The 15,022-nt window shown below is 30.4% G+C and overlaps 2 protein-coding genes across 2 annotated transcripts; one reads left to right on the top strand and one right to left on the bottom strand.

Annotated features, from left to right (window-relative positions):
• Positions 1-2,991: 2,991 nt before the first annotated feature.
• On the top strand, positions 2,992-3,522 carry LOC124913064. The gene has a single exon (XM_047453686.1). It carries the CDS (start codon positions 2,992-2,994, stop codon positions 3,520-3,522), a length of 531 nt encoding a protein of 176 aa, XP_047309642.1.
• Positions 3,523-11,811: 8,289 nt separating this feature from the next.
• LOC124913065 (uncharacterized mitochondrial protein AtMg00810-like) lies at positions 11,812-12,881 on the bottom strand. Its single transcript, XM_047453688.1, has 2 exons — positions 12,584-12,881; positions 11,812-12,509 (listed from the first exon to the last, which is right to left on the bottom strand). Exons 1-2 carry the CDS (start codon positions 12,879-12,881, stop codon positions 11,812-11,814), a joined length of 996 nt encoding a protein of 331 aa, XP_047309644.1.
• Between the last annotated feature and the right edge of the window lie 2,141 nt (positions 12,882-15,022).

Below are 15,022 nucleotides of genomic sequence, written 5' to 3' on the forward strand. Positions count from 1 at the left end.
AACTCACCAAAAACATATCAATAATTATACGACCAAAAATATTTTTTTTCCTTTTTTTTTGTAATGAATGATCTAGTTAATTATATATTTAATATGTTTTTGATAAAATATACAACTATTATATTTATTTAATTTTTAGGAGCCCAAAAATTTGAATTTGTATTATATTATATTTTATGTAATTGAGAATATGTAATATATAAGATATTGATGAAATGAAATGAGTTATATATTTATCCAAAATGTGTCTTTGATGTAATTGTGAGCTTACTTTGATTTGATTAAATGATTTTGAATTGGAATACAAGAGAATGTTATTACTGTATATTTAACAAATTAGTAATTTAAATTATTAATGTGAATACATTTTGAAAGATACTAAGAGAGTCTTTATTTTCATAGTTTATTGATTAATTATAACAATTGAATTATTTTTCTATTAAACATATAATAATATATATATATATATATATATATATTTATATTAGTTATTTTTTAAATATTAGATATATTATAAATAATATTTAATAATATATATATATATATATATATAATATATATATATATTAGTTATTTTTAAATTATAATTTGTATAGATTTGTTTTTAAAAAATCTAATTTATATGATTATTTATTTAAAAATAAAACTTTTAAAATATATTATATTGTTAAAATAATATAACTATATTTATGAAATATTATTTATAATATAATATATTATTGTTATATATTATGTTATAAATAAAAAGAAAATGAAGAATTATTTAAAAAATTTAATACTTAATTTTAAAAAAATTAAATTATCACGGTTAAACCAGTTAACCAATCAAAACTAGTAGAATCAAAACCGATAAAATCGATACTAATACGGGTCGGTTAACCAAATTTTAAATAAGATAAAAAATCAACTTAACTGAAACTGTTTAACCGGTTAACTAATCTAACCGATTAAACACCCCTGTATGAGTCCACATACTTTCTTGAGAGGAGAAATTAATAACCTATTAAAAATTCTATTACAAATTCTAACTTCAAAATGATGAATATTACGGAATTGCCAACTACATTCAACTACTGTATGAAAGATAATAATACATTTCTTATCTTCTTCAACTATACAAATATATGCAGCCCGGCCGCAGAAGGTAATGCAACCAAATGTAAGTCCCCATTTTTTTTCCCTAAATTTTAAATTCTTAATATATAATATTATTAATTATATATTATAAAATATATATTTTATTAAATTTTAAATTCTTAATATATAATATTATTAATTATATATTATAAAATATATATTTTACTAAATTTTAAATTCTTAATATATAATATTATTAATTATATATTATAAAAAATATATTTTACTGTATAATATTATAATTATTTCCTTATAATATGAGCTAACTTTTTTCCTCTACATATAATATTATATTTATTTTTATAATACGCTAACTTTTTCCCTATATATTATTATATTTATTTTCTTATATTATTTTAATTTTTTCTTCTTTTCTCCCTCAATATTATATAATAATATATATTATTTATTTTTCTCTATATATTATATATAATATATTAATTTTATCTCTCTCCATATTATATCTAATATAATAATATATTAAAATAATTTATCTCTTCATAACCATTATATTGTAGCCGCTTTTACATCTCTAATATTTATTTTATTTTATCATAAATTCAACCCTAACCTAATTATGAAAATCATTTTTAAGGTTAAATTTTAATACATTTAAATTTATTGTTTTATTTGTTATTAATTTATGTTTATCTTATAATCTCTTCTCATTTTAAAATATCTATCATTTTTTTATTATTGAAATATTATACACAATATATCACAAGTATTATCAAAGAGGTTTCAAACTCACCAAAAACATATCAATAATTATACTACCAAAAATATTTTTTTTCCTTTTTTTTTTTGTAATGAATGATCTAGTTAATTATATATTTAATTTTTATATTTAATATGTTTTTGATAAAAATATATCACTGTTATATTTATTTAATTTTTAGGAGCCCAAAAATTTGAATTTGTATTATGCCTCCCAACTCTCGAGGGGGCCCTAAATATATATATATATATATATATATATATATATATATATATATATATATATATATATATATATATATATATATATATATATATATATATTCCCACTAACAAGGAGGGAATTTGACAAAATGACTCTCATAATAGGGGTAAATGAGTTGGTGACCAGCGCATAATTTTAAATACGTTGTTGACCATTTTATACTTTTTTGACGAAATTGCACTTGTCGCGAGACGCGGCTGGCAATCGCGAGACGCAACCGAATGTCATGTGAAAAGTCCACAATCGCAAGACGCAACTCCGGTTGCGAGAAGCAACCGGCAATCGTGTGACGCATATTTTTCCAAAAAAAAATAATTTGCATTTCGCGATTGCCGGTTGCGTCTCGCGATTGTCGGTTGCTTCTCGTGATTGTCGTTTGCGTCTCACGATTATGGACTTTTTACATGACATTCATTTGCGTCTCGCGATTATCAGGGTCGGCCCATTGGCTGTGCAAGATGTGCACTTGTATAGGGCCACAAAAAATGTGTGGCACCCAAAAAATTATATACATAAATATAAAAAAAATTAAATACATATATGATATATATTAAAAAAATGAGGCTCAACCCTAGGGTCGGCTAGCTAAACTCATCCACTCCAACACCACGCACCCAAGCGGCAAACACCCAATTTGTGAATTGTGATCAGCCGAAGGTTATCTCCAAAGTCCAACCCCGTCCTCTCTCCAAACTCCGACGTTCGACCATCGTCTCATCTCCTCAATTGTTGCTAATCTCTACTTCTTGGATTTAAGCTTTAATCATTGCAATTTTAAAAATCAATTCATTATTCTTCCATCACAATTTATTTTATTGTCATTGTCATTTGTCAACTATGTTTATTAATGTGATAAAATTTGAAATGTTAGAATGGCTCCTATAACTATAAGAAAGCATAAATCGGGTAGTTCCAAACGCCAAAGAATAAAGGAACGAGACAAATTTATTCAAAGTCAATCAAGGGCTATGGATAAATTTGTTTTCAATAAAGGGAGCGAAACACAATGTTCAGGGGATATAGGGGTAGATGTAGACATTAATGTTGGTGTAGAAGAAAATGTGGAGCAATCAATGGAGACTCAAACACCTTCTGAGGAAGATGTTGATATTGGCCTAGAAGAAAATATAGAGAATCAAATGGAGGAACCTTTTGAAGTAGATATTGATGTTAATGTAGAAGAAACTATGGATCCTGGTTTGGAAGGAAATGATAATATTCCCAACATCTTTAATCCTAAAAATTGGGATAATCTTGCTCCTAAATTGAGGGATTTATTGGTGAAAAAAGGTCATCTAAGAGATGTGTTGACAGGCAAAGGTCCGAAAAATGGATCAAATAACAGGCGTTTCACATCTAAATTCTATACTATGCACTTATCAAATGGGCAGAAGTATCATTGAGACTGGCTTGTGTATTGTAAAGTCTTCAAGACCAAACGACAATTTTCTCAGTTAGCACATGATGGAATAAAGAATTGGGGGCACCTTTCTCACAGTTTGATGCAACATGAATGAAGTTCAGACCATATAACTTTGCATGTCGTGTCTTTGTAATAGATTTCAGACTTTTGGTCATTCCTTTTGAAGACAATGTAACAAGAGCATTTGTTGTTGAAGTAAATTCAATAAAATTTACCATAAAATTTGCCTAGATTTTTTTATCTTTTTGTTGTTGTGATCTTAATTGTTGGTATGCGTAGATATTTATTTATGATATTATGTTTGTAGTTTTGGTGTTTTTCTTTTTTTGAAGTACTTAGGGCTGCATTATATATCTCGCACAAGGCCTTCAAACATATTGGGCCGGCAATGGCGATTATCGGTTGTTTCTCGCGACAAGGGCAATTTCGTCAAAAAAATATGAAGTGGTCACTTGCGAATTTAAAATTATGCGTTAGTCACCAACTCATTATCACCCTTTTTAGGGTCATTTCGTCAAATTTCCCCTAACAAAAGCATATCTAGCTTTTACTTATAAAATAAAGAGGCTCTAGGATTTCTTATTAGTAAGTATAAAATAAATTAAATGTACGTAATGAATGTGTTTATATAGTTATTGATTACAATAAGACTAAAATACCCTTAAGTGCTAATAGACTAAAATTCCCTTAATTGCTAATAAAGATAATAAAAGTAATATATATATCTAACATCCCCTCTCAAACTCACGATACAACAACAATAAACATTGAGAGTTTGTTAGTCAGAAAACGAAAATGCGAAGTCTAGTGCACTTTTGTAAATATATCAACAATTTGCAAAGAGAAGGAACGAATGGCAAAGTGATGGTGTGATTCTGTAGATGATTATGAATGACATGACAATCAATCTCATGTTTGGTTCGCTCATGAAAGACATAATTCTGTGCAATCTAAATAGCACTCTAATTATCGCAATGTAGCGGAGTAGGGTGAAAAAGAGAAATACCCATATTAGTAAGTAATCGGCGTAACCAAATTTAACAAGTAGTCGAGGCCATGGCATGATACTCAGCTTCTGTTGAAGATCGAGAGATGAAATCTTGTTTCTTGCTCTTCCACGAAATAAGAGAATCATAGAGGAAAATACAATATTTAGTGGTTGCGGTCCGTAGGTTCACCAGCCCAATCCGCATCAGAGTAGGTGCACAACTCTAATGAAGACGTGAAAGAAAACAAGAGACTATGAAATTGAGTGCCCCGAAGATACATGAGAATACAAAGAACAACAACCCAATGAAATGTAGTAGGGGCAGTGACAAATTGACTAACCACATGAATTGCATGTGCAATGTCTAGGCGAGTTACAGTAAGATAAGTCAGCAATGGTACGATAAAGACCAGAATCCTCCAAAGGAGTGCCATCAGATGAAGAGTATTTAGCATTGGTCTCAAGGGGTGTATCAACAATTCAGTTAATGGTTAGCTGAGCACGCTCAAACAAATCATCAATGTAGTTAGATTGAGATAAGAGATAACCTTTTGGAGAATAAGTTACCTCAATTCCCAAAAAATAACGTAGCATGCCCAAATCTTTCATAGTGAATAAATGTGCCAATTCAGACTTCAATGATTCAATATCATCATGATCATCACCTATAATAATCATATCATCAACATTCAAGGATAAAAGAATACGTCATGTCGATGTACGCTTGACAAATAAAGCTGAATCATGGTGAATAGGAAGAAAGCCAAGCGAAATGATCACCATAAAGAATTTTTTCAAACCAAGCACATGGTGCTTGTTTAAGACCATAAAAAGTATTGCGAAGCTTGCAAACTTCACCAAGATGATGAGGAACACCCGAGGAGGCATCATATAAACCTCTTCATAAAGGTCACCATTCAAGAAGCATTTTTCACATCCATTTGAGAGATTTTCCATTGGCAAATTGAAGCAACAACAATCAAAGTGCGAACAGTCGTTATTTTCGCAACAAGAGCAATTGCTTCCTCATATTTCATGCCATATTTTTAGAATACCCTTTAGCAACAAGTTGAGCCTTGTATCGCTCAATTGAACCATCTGATTTTGTTTTAATCTTGTAAACCCAACGAGAGTCAATGGCATATTTTCTAGATGGTAGTGAAACCAAATTCCATGTATGAGTCTAATGTAAATCAATAAATTCTTCAGCCATAATAGCCTGCCAAAGAGGATCACGAACTGCCTCTTTATAGGATGAAGGCTCTAAAAAGCAATGAACAGAAGTGACAAATAAAGCAAATGAAGTAGAATAAGAGGAGTACTTAAAATCGGAAAATTTAGTAGACTTACGAATACGAAAGGAGTGGCGAGGAAGAGGATCCACAATCTCATCCGGCAATTGGGTGGTCGTAGGAGTAGGAACATGGGAGATATATTTATCGTGAACCAAAGTATCAGATAAATCTTCATCGAACTCAATGTCAAAGGGATCAGTACGAACTAGATTTGTTTGGGTCATATGATGTGAACTAGCAGAAATAGAGAAGAATGAAATGTGCTCTAAAAACACAACATGAAGCGAGACATATAATTTGTGACTAACTGGATCAAAACAACGATATTCCTTTTGACCAAGACCATACCTAGAAAGACACATAAGGCAAACTAGGGAGACAACTTATTACGTTCAACATGTGGTCGAATGACAAATTAAATATAACAAAAAACACGCAACGATGAATAATTAGGTGATTGACCATAAATTTTTCAAAAGGGGAAAAACCTTAATTATGAGATATTGAGATTCTATTGATCACATGAGTAGCGATAAGAATAACTTCTCCCCAAAACACACTAGGAACCTCGGCTGATAACATGAATAAACAAGGAGTGTTTTAACAATATGGCGATATTTTCTTCCAACCACACAATTTTGTTGAGGAGTGTTGGTACATGAGGTTTGGTGAATGGTACCATCAGAGGCAAGTAAATGAGAGAAATCATTAGAAGTGTATTCGCCTCCCAAATCACACCTAAAATATTTAATGACTGAACAATGTTGGGTTCTCACAAGAGCTCGAAAATTGGTGACTAGAGTAAGAAATTCAGACCTACGTTTCATAAGATAAACCCAAGCATAACGATTGAAGTCATCAACAAATCAAATATAATATCGAGAACCTCCTTTGAAAGAAACATGATAAGGTCCCCACACATCAAAATGCACGAGATCAAATGAAATAGTGGAAAAAGAAATAATTTTATAAAAAATGCTGAAAACTTAACCAATTTACAACCACTACAAACAGAAATGTCATGATTTTCTAAACAACATAAAGCTTCAACAGACACTAAAAACTTTAAACGAGACTCAGACATAACCCAAACGAGAATCCCAAAGGTAAAATTCTGAAGATGAACGGTTGAAACGAAAGGTTGACAAGTCAATGTTGGAGGCAGCAACATCTGATACTTTGATTTCATCCAAAACATAAAGTCCTCCTTTCCTACGGCCTGTCTAATCACCTTCTGTGACAGTGGGTCCTTAACACAAAAATTGGAAAAAATAAACAAAACTGTGAAACCATAATCACACAGTTGACTAACAAATACAAGATTTAATGAAAGACGGGGAATATGATAAAAATGTGGGAGAGAAAAACAAGATGTATGTACAAAATAAATTCATGTCAATGGCTTTTGAGTACCATCGACAGTCATGACAGAAGATGGTGGAACTTAATTGACTGACACAAATGAGTTAATATTAGGAGATATGTGATGAGATGCGCCTGAATCTAATATCCATAAGAGAGACAATGTACCTGAATTATCAGACAATAACAAACCTTTATGAAAGAAGTCGGACATGACATGTGGCTGTGAGGCAAGAAACTACTCAAACTGCTCAAATATATATGGATCCAAAGTTAGAGAATCAATTGTATTACTAATTTACGGTGAAAGATAAGTCCATTGTGCACTTGGTGATGAATCATCTTTACGATTAGACATGGTGAAAACAACAACAACAAATATTACATGATATGGCACGATGCGTCACAAATACAAATTTCCATTGACAACACAAATACAATAGCACAAATATAGAACGACGCATCACGAACAAAAATTTCCAATGGCAACACAAATATGGCATGACGTGGCACAAATACAAATCTCCATCGACAACACAAATACATAAATATGGCACGACGTGACATGAATACAAATCTTCAACGGAAACACAAATACAGTAGCACAAATATGACACGATACATCATGACGCGACACGACGTGGCACAACACAACACGACGCGACATGAATACAAATACCAACAACGGCAACACAAATATAATATCACGAATATGGCACAACGCAACACGATGTGACACGAATATAAATTTCCCAGCAAATCAACTAGAACAAAAATGAAGCAAAAACAAATCATTGAGGATTGCAGACTCAAATACCAAATCCAAATCGAAAGATATAGATTGAAAGTTTTACGTTAAACAAAGAGAATCCATAATAGAGGCTCTGATACCATGATAAAATAAAGAGAGAAATTAGGGTTTCTTATTAGCAAACATAAAAAACTGAATGTAATAAAAGAGTATTTATTTACTAATTACAATAAACTAAAATATCATTAATTGTTATTAAAGATAATAAAAGTAATGTATCTAACACTTATTACAACAAATATCCTCTATCTCCTCTTCTCCATGATGTCTTTCGTCTCATTAAGATTTGCTTAATGTCTGACCATTATTATAAGGACCAATTTCCCGTTACTCAAGGTCATTTTTTTTTATAAATGATCCGGGGTGAAGACTCGAAACCATGATCTGTTTTTTGGGTTGTAGAGGAAAATATACTTACATGAAGTTGATAAACAACCTACAGTTATAATTGAGATGAGAACTTTTAGAAGAACACAAAGTAGATTGAGAAAATTATATTCCTATTAGAATAGAGTTTTAGATTTTATAAATCAAATCTAATAATATTTTATATAAACATTAAATAGCCATCTATTGATAAACAATGAATTTGAGATAATAGATCAATTCAATTACTATAAGCAGAACATAATTTTAGCTTCCATTATTCTTGATTGTCATTGTGATAATTTCGCTTGATGGATCTTCTAATCTAGCACAGCCCTTAGCTTCTTAGCTTCACTTTGGGATTTCTCACTCTGTAAGTACATTTGTTTGATTTGTTGAATGTATTTAAATTATATGGTAGATCTTTTGTCTTTTTAACTATCGTCTTTTTTTTATTAACAACAATGACTAGTCAAAAGAAGAGGATGAAGCAGATGATGGGAAAGTTAATATTTTAGGGTTTAATATGAATATTATAAACTACAAGAGCAGATTTTTTTGTCTTTTTAACTGTAGTGTTTTGTCTTCTTAATTGTAGTGTGTTACAGATTCTTTAAGTTTTTATCGTAGTCTTTTATATTTTTAATTGTAGTGTGTAAAAGATGATTATTTATATTTTTTTAGTACTTTTGAATGAATATTATTTGTCTAGCATTGATGTTGCAATTGTTTAATCACATTCACATTTTAATCTTATTGTACAAAGCAAAAAATAAAATAGAAAGTTGTAATCGTTTAAACCTCTATTGTAATTGTAAAAAAAACATTGATAGATTACAATAGAACAAATTATCTTCGAATTTGGTCATAATACAAAATAGAAAATAATCAACATTGAATATATTGATAGTTTTGGAGAGAAATAATTCAAAGGTTAAAAATTAACTATCAAAATAGTTGGAGGGCTAAAAGTAAACTAACTTACATAGTAATTTTGGTTAAAATCTATAACATTAACTTAATATGTTTATTTGTAATTGACCCAAATCCAACTTCATTTACCCGATTGACCTAACTCAATTCGAACTTAACTCGATATAATTAATTCCATACAAAATGACATCAATAGAAAATAACAATTAAGTTAAATCAAAATTCTGTTACACAAACAATGTACAAAAGAAAATGAGTAATGGAATAAAAAATTACAAATACAAAATTTTACAAAACAAAATTATAAACAGATTGATGTATACTTTGAGTCACTTCAAATAAACTCGATTTTAGTATGTTATTAATTTTTTGGAGAGAAATCGTCAAACTTTCACTAATTATAATTATAGTTGTCCGATGCGTATCATTCATAAAGTTAAACATTAAACAAAGTTTTAGAAATAAATTTTTAGTTTTTATATAATAATTTAATAAAATACTCTTTTTTGTTTAATAATATTTATTTTAATTAAATTTAAAATTATAAATTAATAAAAACTTATAAAAAATAATATATTTTAAAACAAATTATTAACATATTATATATATATATATATATAATATTTAAAGCAAAAATATAAATATAAAAATAAATGGACTGGGCTTATGGGCCTATAAGTGATCAATCCCAAAAAGAAAGAAACCAATAGAAACCCTAATTTATACCTATAAAAAAGGACATGATCCTAAAGAAAAAAACCCTACATATTCTCTAGTGGCCGCAGCTTGAGAAATTCTAATTTTGTAATTAGGTTGTTTCTCGCATAACTAAAGAAACTCTTACTTTTTAACTAAATTTCTCTTACCGAATATTTTTCTAATTCATTCTTTGTTTTTCCATTTCCACAGTTCGATCGAGTGATGGAAGGATTCAATTCAAAGAAATTGTCAATGCAGAAACAGAATCGGAATGATGGAAGGATTCATATACAATGTAAATAATGTTTACGATGTTTTATATAGAAGTGTTTCTAGGAGAATAAAGAAGTTGAGCATGGAGAAAATCCACTTTACAAGTTTGACTAGAGATTTAGATAATGTCAATGAACGGAGACGAATGAGATTAGAGTTGCACAATAAAAGAATAATGTCAATGATTAGAAGTTTATAAACTTGTCTTGTATATTATGTTTTCATATTATATTTTTATGTAATTGAGAATATGTAAAATGAAATAAGTTATATATTTATCCAAGATTTGTTCTTAGATGTAATTGTGAGCTTAATTTGATTGAATGATTTTGAATGGGATTAAATTGAAATACAAGGGAATGTAATTACTATTTATTTAACAAATTAGTAATTTAAATTATTAATGTGAATACATTTTAAAAGATATAATAATTAATATATATATATATATATATATTTATATTAGTTATTTTTTAAATATTATAAATAATATTTAATAATAATATATATATATATTTATATTAGTTATTTTTTAAATATTATAAATAATATTTAATAATATATATATATATATATATTAGTTATTTTTAAATTATAATTTATATAAATTTGTTTTAAAAAATCTAATTTGATTATTAGTTCAAAAATGAAATTATTTAAAATACATTCTATTGTTAATATAATATAATTATATTTATGAAGTATTGTTATAATATATTATATTATATTATTGTTATCATATAATATATTATAATATAAATAAAAAGAAAATGTAGAATATTTAAAAAGTTTAATATTTAATTTAAAAAATTAAATTATCGAATACTAATACTAGTCAGTTAACCAATTTTGAAAATAAGGGATAAAATCGAACTTAACTGAAGACGTTTAATCGGTTAACTAGCCGGTTAAACACCCTTATAAGTCGTACATACTTTTTCTTTTCTACAAAAGAAATTAATAACTTATTAAAAATTCTAACTTCAAAATGATGAACATTACCGAATTGCCAAGTACATCCAACAACTCTATGAAGATAATAATAGATTTCTTGTCTTCTTCTTCACCTATATAAATATAAGTTCTATATATATATATATATATATGAACAAGGACATATCTAGCTTTTATTGATAAAATAAAAAGAGACGCTAGGATTTTTTTTATTAGTAAATATAAAATAAATTGAATGTAATGAATGAGTTTATATAATTATTAATTACAATAAACTAAAATACTCTTAAGTGCTAATAGACTAAAATTTCCTTAATTGCTAATAAAGATAATAAAAGTAATATATATATCTAACATGCCTTCTCAAACTCACAATGCAACAACCATAAACATTGAGATTTTGTCAGTCAATAAACGAAAACGCGGAGTCTAGTGCACTTTGTAAATATATCAGCAATCTGCAAAGAGGAAGGAACGAATGGCAAAGTGATGGTGTGATTCTGTAGATGATTACGAGTGACATGACAATCAATCTCATGTTTGGTTCGCTCATGAAAGACAAAATTCCCGTGCAATCTGAATAGCACTCTAATTATCGCAGTGTAGTAAAGTAGGGTGAGTAATAGAAATGCCCATATCAGTAAGTAACCAGCCTAACCAAACAATTTCATAGGTAGTCAAAGCAATGGCATGATACTCAGCTTCTATAGAAGATCGAGAGATGACATCTTGTTTCTTGCTCTTCCACGAAATAAGCGAATCATAGAGGAAAATACAATATCTAATGGTCGACTTGCGGTCCGTAGGATCACTAGCCCAATCCGCATCAGAGTAGGTGCACAACTCTAATGAAGACGTGGAAGGAAACAAGAGACTATGAAATTGAGTTCCCCGAAGATACATGAGAATACGAAGAAAAATAGCCCAATGAACTGTAATAGGGGCAGTGACAAACTGACTAACCACATGAACTGCATGTGCAATGTTTGGGCGAATTACAGTAAGATAAGCCAATAATGGTACGATAAAGACCAGAATCCTCCAAAGGAATGCATCAGATGAAGAGTATTTAGCATTGGTCTTAAGGGGTGTATCAACAATTCGGTTGTTGGTTAGTCGAGCATGCTCAAACAAGTCGGTAATATACTTAGATTGAGATAAGAGATAACCTTTTGGAGAATAATCTACCTCAATTCCTAAAAAATAACGTAGTATGTCCAAATCTTTCATAGATAATGAATGTGCCAATTCAGACTTCAATGATTCAATACTATTATGATCATGACCTGTAATAATCATATCATCAACATTCAAGGATAGAAGAATACGTCATGTCGTTGTACGCTTGACAAATAAAGACGAATCATGGTGACTAGGAAGAAAGTCAAAGAAGTGATCTCCATAGAGAATTTTTCAAACCAAGCATGTGGTCCTTGTTTGAGACCATAAAAAGCATTGTGAAGCTTGTAAACTTCACCAAGATGACGAGGAACACCCGGGGGAGGCATCATATAAACCTCTTCATGAAGGTCACCATTCAAGAAAGTATCTTTCACATCCATTTGAGAGATTTTCCATTGGCAAACTGAAGCAACAACAATCAAAGTGCGAACAATCGTCATTTTCGCAACAAGAGCAATTGCTTCCTCATAATCCATGCCATATTTTTTAGAATACCCTTTAGAAACAAGTCGAGCCTTGTATCACTCAATGTAACTATCTGATTTTGTTTTAATCTTGTAGACCCAACGAGAGTCAATGACATATTTTCCAGACGGTAGTGAAACTAAATCCCATGTATGAGTCTGATGTAAATCAATAAGTTCTTCAGCCATAACAGCCTGTCAAAGGGGATCACGAATTGTCTCTCTATAAGATGAAGGCCAAAAAAGCGATGAACAAAAGTGACAAATGAAGCAAATGAAGTAGAATAAGAGGAGTACTTAAAATCAGGAAGTTTAGTAGACTTACGAATACGAGAGGAGTGACGAGGAGTAGGATCCACAATCTCATCCGACAATTGGGTGGTCGTAAGAGTAAGGACATGGGAGGTGGATGTATCGTGAACCAAAGTATCAGATAGATTTTCATCGGACTCAATGTCAAAGGGATTATTACGAACTAAATTTGTTTGGGTCATATGATGTGAACTAGCAGGAATAGAGAAGAATGAAATGTGCTCTAAAAACACAGCATGACGCGAGATATAAATTTTTTGACTAACCGGATAAAAACAACGATATCCCTTTTGACCAAGACCATAACCCAGAAAGACACATAAGGAACATCGATGAGACAATTTATTACGTTCAACATGTGGTCAAAGGATAAACCCTAAACCCAAATCCCCTCTTCTAGCCTAGTGGTAACAAGAGGTGGATATTCCCCAGGCCTCTATGAGGTCCTGGGTTCGAGCCCGTCAGGCGGCAAGTTCTGCGCCTGGTTAATTGGTTAAGTATGTTTGCGGGCTATGTACTTAACCCGCGGGGATTAGTCGCACTCTATAGGAGCAGCGGAACCCAGCGTTCTCAAAAAAAAAAATAAAATAAAATAAATACAACAAAAAACACGCAACGATGAATAATCAGGTGATTGACCATAAATTTTTCAATAGGGAAAAACCTGAATTATGAGATATTGAGATTATATTGATCAAATGAGTAGCGATAAAAACAACTTCCCCCCAAAACACACTGGAACCTCGGCTGATAGCATGAAAGAACGAGCTGTTTCAACAATATGGAAATGTGTTGGGTCAAATTATTTTGATTAAAATAATTAAGAGAATAAGTTTATTCTATGCCAAATTTATTTTGATGATATGTGATTAAAACTTAATCATGATTAAAACTCAGTTATGAATAAAGCTAAGCTGTCTAAATTGTTTCTGTGTAGGTGCATCAGACTTTGCTAACTTAGATGTGGTCTAAGTAGGCTAATTAGACGTGTTATGTAGTTAGACGTTGCAGTCTAACAAATACATAGTTAGACGTTGTAGTCTAACAGATACGTAGTTAGACATTGCAGTTTAACAGATATGTAGTTAGACGTTGCGGTCTAACAGATACATAGTTATACGTTGCAGTTTAACAAATACGTAATTAGACGTTGAGGTCTAATAGACACGTAGTTAAACGTTAGCATCTAACTCCTTAAGACAAGTCTGAAGTGATACGTAGTTAGACGTTGCGATCTAACAGATACGTAGTTAGACGTTGCAGTCTAACATATACGTAGTTAGACGTTGATATCTAACAAACACGTAGTTAGACATTGACATTTAACTTCTTCAGACAAGTCTGAAGTGATTCGTAGTTAAACGTTGCGGTCTAACAGATACGTAGTTAGACGTTGTAGTCTAACAATTACGTAGTTAGACATTGAGGTCTAACAAACACATAGTTAGATGTTGTCATCTAACTCCTTCTGACAAGTCTGAATTGATACGTAGTTAGACGTTGCGATCTAACAAATACGTAGTTAGACGTTGCAGTCTAATAGATACTTAGTTAGTCATTACGGTCTAACAGATAATTAGTTAGACGTTACGGTCTAACAGATAAGTAATTAGACTATGCGGTCTAACATATACGTAGTTAAACGTTGCAGTCTAACAGATACGTAGTTAGGCGTTGTAGTCTTACAAATACGTAGTTAGACGTTGAGGTCTAATAGATACGTAGTTAAACGTTGACGCCTAACTCCTTCAGACAAGTCTGAAGTGGTATGTAGTTAGACATTGCAGTCTAACAGATACGTAGTTAGACTTTGTAGTCTAGCTCTATTAGACGTGGTAGTT

The sequence above is a fragment of the Impatiens glandulifera genome, chromosome 8, assembly GCF_907164915.1.
Source record: "Impatiens glandulifera chromosome 8, dImpGla2.1, whole genome shotgun sequence".
Taxonomy (NCBI): Eukaryota; Viridiplantae; Streptophyta; class Magnoliopsida; order Ericales; family Balsaminaceae; genus Impatiens; species Impatiens glandulifera.